Source organism: Galeopterus variegatus, unplaced genomic scaffold (assembly GCF_000696425.1).
Source record: "Galeopterus variegatus unplaced genomic scaffold, G_variegatus-3.0.2 Scaffold1401, whole genome shotgun sequence".
Taxonomy (NCBI): Eukaryota; Metazoa; Chordata; class Mammalia; order Dermoptera; family Cynocephalidae; genus Galeopterus; species Galeopterus variegatus.
Window position 1 is genome coordinate 305,939 of NW_007727512.1, and position 11,276 is coordinate 317,214.

At 42.4% G+C, this 11,276-nt stretch overlaps 1 protein-coding gene and 1 non-coding gene across 2 annotated transcripts; one reads left to right on the forward strand and one right to left on the reverse strand.

Moving 5' to 3' along the window:
• Nucleotides 1–4,665: 4,665 nt before the first annotated feature.
• Nucleotides 4,666–5,818, reverse strand: GPR119 (G protein-coupled receptor 119). Its single transcript, XM_008576785.1, has one exon. The coding sequence runs from the start codon at nucleotides 5,751–5,753 to the stop codon at nucleotides 4,746–4,748; it is 1,008 nt and encodes a 335-aa protein (XP_008575007.1). The 5' UTR covers nucleotides 5,754–5,818; the 3' UTR covers nucleotides 4,666–4,745.
• Nucleotides 5,819–5,826: 8 nt separating this feature from the next.
• TRNAI-GAU lies at nucleotides 5,827–5,900 on the forward strand. Its single transcript has one exon. It is a non-coding gene; the product is annotated as a tRNA-Ile (tRNA).
• Nucleotides 5,901–11,276: the final 5,376 nt, after the last annotated feature.

An 11,276-nucleotide genomic window follows, 5' to 3' on the forward strand; every position in this document is an offset into this window, starting at 1 on the left:
TATTGCATAAAGCAACTACTTCAGAAAGTTTTAAGAGTGAAAACACTGAAATCAGTATCTGGATATCACATTGTGCTGTATTGATTATGGAGTTATACTGTGAGGGGTATTCTTAAACTGCTGTGTTCTAATAAGTCCAGATATCTGAATTTGCAGGAGGCAGATTAACCCTAGCAGTGGGGCATATCAAAAGGTTTCCTTAACTCCCTCACAGTATGATTTATGCTTTCAGGAAGCCACATGCTTTTATTTCTTTGAGATATTCATATCAGTGTGGTCTGTTCATTTATGGCTCACTTATGACTTCTCTTAGCAGATATCCCAGGGAAACATTAACACTGCGAGAAATGCCAGCAAAATAGGCATCAAAATTCTTATAAATGTTTAATACTCCTTGATCTTGTAATACTGCTTTGGAGAATGTTATACTCAGGAATTGAACAGTGATGTGTCAAAAATTTATACACAAGGGTATTTATAGTGGTATTATAATGGAGAAATTGGAAATAACCTATATTTTAGCACAACTACAGGGAAATGATTAAAATGTTATATACCCATTTGTTGAAAAACATGCAACCATTCATTACAAGTTATGTTTTTGAAGAAGACTTAATGGCACGGGAAATATGCACAATATAAAGTTAAGTGAACAAAACAGATGAAGGACAATAACAGTGGTCATCTCTGGGTGGTGTAATTATGGGTACCTTTATGATTTTCTATATTTTCAAAATTTTCTAAAATGAATGAAAGTTGCTTTTATAATCAGAAAAGAATAATAAACATCACTTGTAGATCAATGTATTGCTCTTAAAAATCTCAGCAAAGCTGGGGCAATTTTAGTTGCTGGCTCTCAATAAATGTTTGTGGGATAGGTAGATGGATGGACAAACAGAGGAATGAGTGAATGACAGTTGACATTTGTAGGTACCACCACTGAGTTTATAAGACTACAGAAATAACAAATGAAGATTCGTTAATTAAAAGGAGAAGATTCCAGACTGATCAGCAGTTTGAAGAATGATGTGGAAGGTACTGAAGGAGTCACAAAATTGAGTGGCTGACAGTAGCCAAGGAGTTGTGGTCTTTCCTTGAGTCCAGTGCTGCTCTGGTTGCCTGGCTATTGACACTGTTTCTTCTTATTCTGTGTGTGTTCTTGAAGTATTTCTTGTGCTTGCCATTTTCATGATCTCTTTTCAGTTTGGCCAGTGACTGAGCATAATGAGAAAGAAATCAAGGTCATGAGTTTAGTTCCCATTTGAATCAGTTAATACTTTTCCATCTAGGGAGAAGATATTCTAAGGCTAACTCTGGCTGGCCACCTCTAAGACATGGGCTTATTGGTCGTGTGGACAAGCAGGAGAGTGGGTATTGGTAGGTCAGGGCAACCTGCCTCTCACACTTGTGAAACTACTCAAAACATCCCTGTACGGAAGACTATAACACTGTTCTTAGGTTCTTGCGAATAGTCTTCTGAAACTGAGGTGTGATATGCGTAACTTTAGCTCCATGAGGAGTTAATATAAAACTTAGTCATGTCACAATTTTTAAAAAAAATTCACAAAAAGCTGTTCATGGACACTATAAATAGGACTGATCTACATTGTATTCTACAGGGTCTTAATATCTTTTGGATATTTTGATCAAATTGCTGAACACAATCTGGCTTCTTTGCACGTCCATCAGGAGACAGTACTGGATGTGTGAATGAAATCTAAATGTTTCCTCTCTAAATACATCCCTTATCTGTGAAGGAGTCTGCATCAAAGAAATCCTTTAGACTTGAATATAGCATTCTGTATGTCTGCTTTTGGCAGCTTATTAAACAGTGTTCTTAATCAAGGTTACTTTTGAATCCAAGCATAGGATACTAGTGCCACTGCCTTATTTGTATCCGCTCCTCTGTCTCCATACTGCTAAGGTATCAGGTTTACTGTTTGTCTTTTTTAACCTGAGTCACCTCTCTTCACTCATTTTCAAAAACCTTACTCAGGGGTTGAGAAATTCATAGTTCTGAGCCAAATTGTCCTTGTCCTGTAGGTCATAATATCTGAATATGAGGGACTGCCTTAAATGAGTCAGCTGGCTGTTTTTTTCTTTAGGGTTTTTAAGAAAGAGGAAGAGAACTAACATTTTCTGAGCACTAACAATGTGCTGTAGTTTATTAGGCATTTTCACATACATTATCTGAGTTAATTCTCACTATAACCACACAAGGTAGATATTACTACCCCAATTTTACAAATAAGGAATCTAGCTTTGAGAATTTAAGTGACTGAATCATAATTTGAACACTGATCTGTTGGACTTCAAAGCCTGTGGTTTTTCTACTGCACATCCTGACTCCCAGGGATAATAGGGTTTCTTAGACTGAACCTAGTAAGACACTGATCATCTAACCTCCCCTCAGCTTGTGCTTTTCTCCTGTAACTTAAAAAAATTTTTTTAATTGACAAATAATAATGGTATATATTTATGGGTACAATGTGATGTTTTGATATATGTTTACAATGTGGAATGATTAAATCAGGCTAATTAACTTTTTAACTAATTTCCAATCCACTTTGCTTATGTTACCTTGGTGAGATCAGTCCTTTGCAGCAAGGCCAGGAATTAATCTTTGAACCACTGATAAAGAAGGCATTGGTTTGAGTCTGCTTTCATTTTTGTCCAAAATCCAGTTACTATTTTACGTAGTTCCCAGTAACTCAACCCAATCCAAGAGTGTGCCTTATAGCTGGCATAACTGTTACTTGCTGGATGCTCAGTATTTCAAGGCACATTGTGTTCCATCATCCATTTGAGAGCCAAAACGTTCTCCAGTTGTAGGAACATAAAGTGTGCTATGGTAAAAGCAAGCACATTCCTCCCCTGGGACAGAGTGGTAAGCAGAATAACTGCAAAAAGATTTTCTGAAGGAGGGTTGATGTGTAGTAGAATAGATTAGTCAGAAGCGGACCATTTGGGCTGAAGATAGAGGATGAAGGTAGGGAAAAGGGAATTTTCAAAAGTATGGAAACTGAAAGGGATGATCATTATCTTCAGAATGACTGATGATAGAAAGCTGGTAGTTCATCTAAGACTAAAGAGGAACTCAGAAAACCCAAGTGCAAAGCATCATGGTGTATAGTGACATTCTTTTGAGAGGTTCTGAACATTGTTAGAGATTTGAATGACAATTTTCAAGGGTCTCTTGGAATTAGCTATTACACATTGTATTCAAATACATCGTCAAGCCATCATTTTAGAGATATCAAGGGATTAACCTTCCCAGGTTGTTTCAGCACCAACTCCCAGATAAATTAACCATATTATTTTTGTTTCCTCTTGCCCTCTTTGTTGTCAATTTAGCAGCTTTCTGGGGAGATAATCTGGTTTAGGGCCTCGAGAGTCAAACTCTGGAATCCACTGTTGAGACCAAGAGTTTGAGGGAAGGGTTACAGGGAAGCTCAGGAAGGTAGACGGTGGTCCTGGGTTTCTTCCCCATTCTGTTATTGAAGTTTTGCTGCCAGGGTTGCCCAGAGGGAGCCTGAGCATAATTCTCAGCTGCCAAGCCAATATTGTCATTTTCTGTACCTCACAGAAGGGAGGATAAGGCACCTCCTCCTCAGCTGGTCTCCTCTGCCATTTTGGTGGCATCTTCTTGTGCGACTGAGTTTCTTAGGGAAATGTAAATTTTGGAATACTTGGAAGGAGGTCTAGCTCTGAGGAGCAAAGTGGATCCAGTCTGGAGAGCTTGGCAGCACCTATCTTGGGACCTACCCCATTTTCCTTTCTCTTCTGTCCTGGAAGAGGAGAATTTGTGGTTCAGCATTGTCATCAGCAAGTAGCTACAAGTGATATATGAGGCCAGCTGAGGGGAAGGGACACCAGAGACTTAAAAGGTGGTGGATTGGGAGTAGTAGCAGAAATAATCACAAGATAGGCTATTTCCCAAGGAAACACTATTTTGAACACCATGAGGTTAGGAAAAGACAAGCTTTAGATTCTAATTCAGGTTCCTACATTTTATGCAAACTCACTATATAAAATCTCTGATTTACATCATGGAGGGCAGGAGGTACAGGACTCCTCACTTTACCAAAGCCATTACTACAGTAAACAGTTAAACAGAACAGAACCTCATTTCTCAAGTACTGTGCTATCCAGTATGGTAGCCACTAGCCACATGTGGCTGTTGAGCATTTGAACTATGGTTGGTTTGAATTGAGATGTCCTGTAAGGGTAGAATACACACCAGATTTTGAAGACTTAGTATGAAAAAAAGTAATAATTTTTATATTGATTACATGTTGAAACAATACTTGGATATTTTGGGTTAAATAAAACATTAATTTTGTCTGTATTAACCTTTTTAACGTGGCTTCTAGAAAATTTGAAATTATGTATGTGGCTTGCATTATATTTCTATTGGACAGTGCTGCTCTAGTATATTAAAAAATAGGATTTGATATATAAGCATCTTTTTAACAGTACGTTTCTTGCTTTAAGTAAGTATAGGTGTAGAGGAGAGAGGCCCTTTTCAAAAGAAGGACAGGGAGGAGTGGAGATTGCAAATGGAGAAACTTTATAGAAGAAAGTTATGACCCCGCCTCAATTACCTCTCAGCCAGGGGTGAGAGGATGTGTGGGTTGGGGTGGGGGTCATTTGCCTGAAGCAAGTGCTCTCTTCCCCTAGCTCCATCTGATCTCCTAGCTGGGGCCCAGGGAAAGGCACTTTAAAACATCTCTGCTCTTACCGTCTTAGTCATCAAGTTCTGAGTGGGAGACAGTGATGATGTGACAGGAGCTTTCCCTAGGCCTCTGTGGGCCACCACTCCTGGCTGAGAGAAGGAGGAGGAATGAGGTGAGCCCCTTCTTCACTCCCAGGACCATGTGGTAGAGCTGTTGCCGCACCTCCTTCTGCCAATAGGCATAGATGAGTGGGTTGAACAGGGAGTTGCCCAGACCGAGCAGCCACAGGTACTGTTCCAGCACCAGGTAGAGGCAGCAATTTTGGCAGGCCACCTGCACAATGCTAGTGATAAGGAAGGGGGTCCAGGACAGAGTAAAATTCCCGATGAGAACAGACACAGTGCGGACTGCCTTGAAGTCCCTGGGCATCCGTGGGGACTGGTAAGCTCCAGCCAGTGCTCCTGGATGTTCCATCTTTCGGATCTGCTGGCTGTGCTTGGAGGCAATCTTGAGCATGTCACAGTAGAAAAAGACAAAGAGGAGCAGGGCTGGGAAGAAGCCAGTGAAGGAAAGTGTCAGCACGAAGCAAGGACGAAACACAGCAAAGAAGCTGCAGGGCCCCTGGTAGGTTTTCTGCCGGAATACGGAGAATCCGAGTGGAAGGAAGCCAATGAGGTAAGACACTAACCACAGCCCAGCAATGCACGCCCCAGCCACAAACCCATTCATAATCTGGAGGTAGCGGAGGGGCTGCTTGATGGCAAGGTACCTGTCAAAAGCGATCAGCATGACGGTGAGGACAGAGGCAGCTGCAGACGAAGTGACAAATGCCATCCGAAGGCTGCACATGGTCTTCTGTGTGGCCTGATCAGAGCTGGAGAAATGGTCTGTGACCATGCCAGAGATGGCCACGCCAATCAAGGTGTCAGCCACGGCCAGATTCAAGGTGAAGCAGAGACCAACACCATCATTCTTGTGGATCAACAACAGCACAGCCACAGCCACTACTGCGTTAGCAACAATGATGAGGGAGGCCAGGACAGCAAGGATCACTCCAAATGAGAAAGATGACTCCATGTCTTTAAATGGCAGGACTTCCACTTACCACGGCATGCTGGCTCTCCAGCTCAAATCCTCATGGGCCAGGGCTGGCCGGTTAGCTCAGTTGGTTAGAGTGTGGTGCTGATAACACCAAGGTCCAGGGTTCAATCCCTGTACCAGCCAGCCGCCAAAAAAAAAATATCCTCTTGGGCCAGGGGAGGAGGAGCTGTGGCTCAGAGCTACAGCACACTTCTGGTCATCGCTGGCCATCCAGGCTGGCAGCTTGCCATCTTTGGCATCCTGCTGGTCATTAAGAATTACTCTCTGTTTTTTCAGTCCTCAACCTCCTGCCACTCCAGCTTTCTGAAAGCAGCAATCCCAGTGCAGACCTCCTGGGCCCTGAACTAGTCCCTTCCCCTCCAACAACCAAGTTACTAGACAACTCACAAGTACTGGGTGAATGCTGTCTTGTCAGGTCTTCTCCCTTCACTGACGCTTCAAGAACTTTGTTTGGAGGGATGGAGACATTCATCAGGTCTCCTGTCTGGCAGAAGATATAATGGACTCTAGACACACTTTTCTTCCTCCATAGCTTGATATTAAATTTCCATTTCTTCCTAAGCCTCAAGTACCAGCTTAGTAACTAATCTCAGCTTAATTAAGCATTTTCTTAATAACTGATTCTCAGTTACTATTATGATTGCTTTTAATCAAGCAACATGATCATAATCAGTTGAAGTGGGAAGTGGGAGCCGGCTAGCTATTTGAGGGGTCCAGCATACTTTCAGGGAAGTTACTGCACATTAATGCTGTTTCTTCTCTTTTGCTTTCTAGCACCTCAAGTTTGAATTCTCTAAAATAGGGTGTGCTGTTTTGTTTCTTATCCCTTGAACTCAATTTGTTGAGGATTCAGAAGGACAGGAAAAACAAGGCAAAGAATTGTTTATAGCTGTCATCTGGTTTAGAATAGAGCCCATTCCCCATCTCAAGCTGCTGTCTGTTGTTTGTACTCACTGAGAACTGTTTCTGCAGCATGTTGGGCCATGTCTCTGGTCAGTGAGTAGCAGCTGACAGGCTTGCCTTTCTTGATCCTGTAGACCAGAGGAGAAGAGGTGGGCTGTATTCTGGAAGGTGCTCGCTTAATGTTTGGCTGTGGAATTTTCCATTTTCCAAAGATAGGACTTGTGGAAGTTAGGCAGAAGGGTGACGATGTTGCTGAAGGAGGTGAGATGGGCTCAGGGAGGGTGGCTGTGTAAGTCACTCCTACTTTAGGTCGTATACCCATTTGCTCGAGTACGTTGGAACAAACCTTTTGCCTGCTGCTCTCATCTTGGATACCGGGAAGAGAGGGGTGGGGAGAAGAGTGGTTAGAAGCTTATTTACTCACTTCGGGTGAGAGCACACATTGGAAAGGTTAGTATTTTAAGTGAGGGAGTGGAGAGCAAGGTGCAGAGTTGGAGGCAAATATTACATTGCAGGATGTTTTGACAGTCTGAGAGGGCCTTTGGCAGATGTCTCTCCTACAAAGGATCAGAAAGGCTGTGTCATGGGAACTCAGTATTTCCGTTGTCAGCCTGAGAACAGTTCTTATTTTGTGTACATCCAGTTAGGAGGCTGACTTCAGTTGCTTAGAACCTGGCCTAATTTTATACCTGGACGTAAGGTGTGCTTTTGTTTCCCCAGCTTTTTTAGACCATGTTCAAACTTGAGAGTTTATTAGAATCAACTGAAGGGCTTGTTAAAACCCAGATTCTTGGGTCCCATCACTAGAGTTTCAGATTCAGTAGGTCTAGGGTGGGCCTGAGAATCTGCATTTCTAAGAAGTTCCCAGATACTGCTGCTACTGGCTCAGGGACCACACTTTGAGAACCATTGCTCTATTGAAGTGGTTTTCAACCTTAGTTGTGCATTGGAATCACTTAGGAAGTCCAAAAGATACTGCTGTTTGGGTCACACACCAAGAGATTCTAACATAATTAGGCTGGTCCTTGGTTTTATCAGCACCAACTGAGCTAACCCTTCAGCCCCACATCTAGAGCTATAAAAGCATCAAGATATAAGAATAAGCAAAGAAAAAAAAAAAAAAAGCTCTTCAGGTGATTCTTCTAATATTCAGCCAAGGGTGAGAACCACTGTCCCATGGAAAAAGCACAGGATCTGCAGTCATAACACCTGGATTCCAGCCTGAGACTGTCTCTGTGACTTTGGGCAAATGACTTCATATTTCTTACTTGGGTTTGGTTTCCTTATGTGTAACATGGGGACAGTAATACCTATATCACCATATTGTAAGGATGATAAAACAAGGTACGATGGATATGAAAAGACTTCATAAACTGTAAAATGTTACCCAGGTATTATTATTGAATGCCTTCTACTCTCTGTTAAATTAGCACACTGTGAAAATGTGTTATCAGAAGCATTGGTATGACCTGAGACCTTGATAGAAATGCAGAATCTCAGGTCCTGTGCAATACCTATTGAAGCAGAGTTTGCATTTTAATAAAATCTCCAGGTGATCAGTATGCATATTAAAGTTGTCCTTGCCTCTCTCCTACCCAGCACCAGAAATTTCAGCAGGAATGGGAGTGGAGGAGAAGGCAGGTTTCAATAGAGCCTGCCATTAGAGCCAGAACTCTGGGAGAGGAGCTCTAGGAAGGTAGCCAAAAGAAGCTGGGCCTGATTTCTTGTGATGCCTAGACCAGCCATCTGCTTGTGATGATTTAGCTGCATATTGCCCAAAGATAAAGGCTGTGGTGACATTTGTTATCTCTTCCTGAATGACTAGACTACTATGAAATATTATGCAATGGTGTGGAAAGAATGGGATAGGTATATATGTACTGACAGAGAACTCCAAAACATTGTTGACTGACAAATCAAGTCACAAATCAGCTTGTAAAGTGCCAGGTGCTGTGCTAAATATAGAGCATGGATTTTCATTCAGTCCTCACAACAATTCTATAAGGTAGGTACTGCTAATACCTCAATTTTATAGGTGACAAAATCAAGGCACAGAGAGAGGGTGATTTATTTGCCCAAGGCCACACACCTTGTAAGCAGAAGGTGTTGGAAAATGGCAGATAAGCCAGCAGCTTGTGTGGGACCTGTGGCCAGCCACCAAGAGTTTGTTCTGTCTCACAGCAACCATAGAGACTGCATGTTGTCCCCTTTTCTTGGCAATTTGTGACTCTGTATTGGACATCCTACTACCTCTGACCTTCAAGCAGACATTTTTATACTTTGGGTTTTTTCAAAAGTGGTTGGGCTGAGAATAAATAGAAGCCTTTCTTTGCTGATAATGTCCAGTGATCATGGAAAAAGAGGATCATTTTACCCTGAGTCCAAGGAAATGTGTAAATGTGGACTCATGTATATCTCTTCATTTATCTTTCCACACCTGCTTTCCATTCTTGCTATTGCCTCTCACTTAGCACTTTATTATCTTTCATCTACACTATTGTTGTGGCCTTCTAACTGCTCATCTTCTCTCTCCCCCCAGGAACATCCCCCATACCAGCACGTTTCTTGAGTGCCTACTCTATGCTAGTTACTATGCTAGAAAAAAGCTTTTCATATATTCAATTAACATGTTGTGAGCTAGTGATTATTATTATCATCCTTATTTTACAAGTGAAGAAGCTGAGGCTTGGACAGGTGAAGGGACCTGCCCAAGGTTACCCAATTAGAAAGGGGTGGAATCCAGTTCTCCTTACTCCTGGTCCAGCGGTCTTTTGGCTATTCCATGTTGCATAAGCCTGGGTGTGGTGGGTTGAATAATGGCCCCCCATAGATGTCCATGTCCAAATCCCTGGAATTTATGAATATGTTACCTTACATGGCAAAAGCTACTTCACAGATGTGATTAAAGATCTTGAGATGGAGAGATTGTTTTGGATTCTCTAGGTGGGTCTAGTGATATAGTCACAAGGGTCCTTATAAGAGGGAGGGGAGAGTGAGCAGTATTGGGGATGTGATGACAGAAGCCAGAGGTTGGAGTGATTCGAGGAAGGGATCACAAGGCAAGGATTGCAGGCAGCCTCTAGAAGCCAGAAAAGGCAAAGAAGTGGATTTTCCTAGACCCTCCAGAATGAACTAGCCTTGCCAACACTCTGGCTTTAGCTCAGTGAAACTGATTTCTGACTTCTGACCTTGACAACTGGAAAATAGTAGATTTGTATTCTTTTAAGCCACTAAGTTTGTGGTAATTTGTTACAGTAGCAATATGAAACCAATACTCTGGGTTAAAGGGTTAATATGAGGAGACAAAAAACTGGGTCCTGGTTACATTGCTGCTTGGCAGTGACTACTGCCCAAGAGGCATTTGGTTGCCAGTAGCTAGGAAGCCCAGTAGAGGACACTGCAGGGAGAAAGCAATCCTTAGAAAGGCTCTGCCCCTGTCAAGCTATATAAATAGGAAGGGTCTCTAAAAGGTAAGATCCTTTTAGGTACTTCTAGATTGCTCTGACTGTGTTGCATCTTAGCTGTGCTTTCATGCAGGCCAGAGGAGCTCTTGGAGAACCTAGCACGGTGAGTGTGAAGACCTTTTCATTTGCCACTCAGGACTCAGAACCTTCTTTCTCTTTAAAATTTATATCGTTGGTAGAAGTATGTCAAAATCCTCTCCCCTACAGAGTAGGAGTTGAGTAATAAGGTACACACAATTTTGGTTAATGCCCATGGCTTGTGGAATGGGGTGGGGTGAGGGGAGAAAATATATATTTAATTAATGTTTCTTGCATTTTCTTATTTGAAAATCTTTCTTGAAGGTTATTCTTCAAGAAAGACACCACCTAAGTGGCCGTTCTAGCCTGACAGCTATTTCCAACTTTTTCCTAAGAAACAGCTGGTTCAGTTCATTAGGGGGTAAGATTTTGGGGTTGCAGAAGGTGTGAGGAGTTGGTAACAATGGCTGCGAGTATTTGGTACCTGAGGAGACTATTATTATTAATATTAATAATACCTACCTCATCACATCCTCACAATATCCCTGAGAGGTGATATTATCACCATTTAATAACTTGGGAAGCCTACCACAAAGAAGTTAATTGTAGCTAATTAAATTGCCCAAGGTTCCATACTAGCATGTAGTGGAGCTGGAATTGGAACTCAGGTCTACCAAGCCTCAGAGTCTGTATTCTTCCACCTGGTCTCTCCAGAAGGGAAGGTGTGACCAGAAATAGGATGCAAGCTCTGTGGGCATCATCCTAAAGCGTTGAAAACCTGTGCCTAGCCTCATGAAGAATGCCAGCCCCCACCACGCCCAAGAAGAATGCCTCCAGCCTTCATGCAACATCATTGTGACTTGAGCCAAGATAGACCAACCCTGTGCTTCATCTCTGAGGGCTTTGCATTGTCCCTCAGCTTGTCTCTCTGCTCTAGTCTTACAGTACCATGTGTCAGCTAGTTGGCTTCTCTGTTCTGTGGCCCACCCCCTCATTCCTTTAATCTGCAGATTGTCTCCTGCTACCTGGATCAGGGTTTCACTTGGCACTCCTGGTAACTGGCTTCTTCACCTCAGGCATGATATGCCATCCGATGACCTGGCTAAGCAACAGA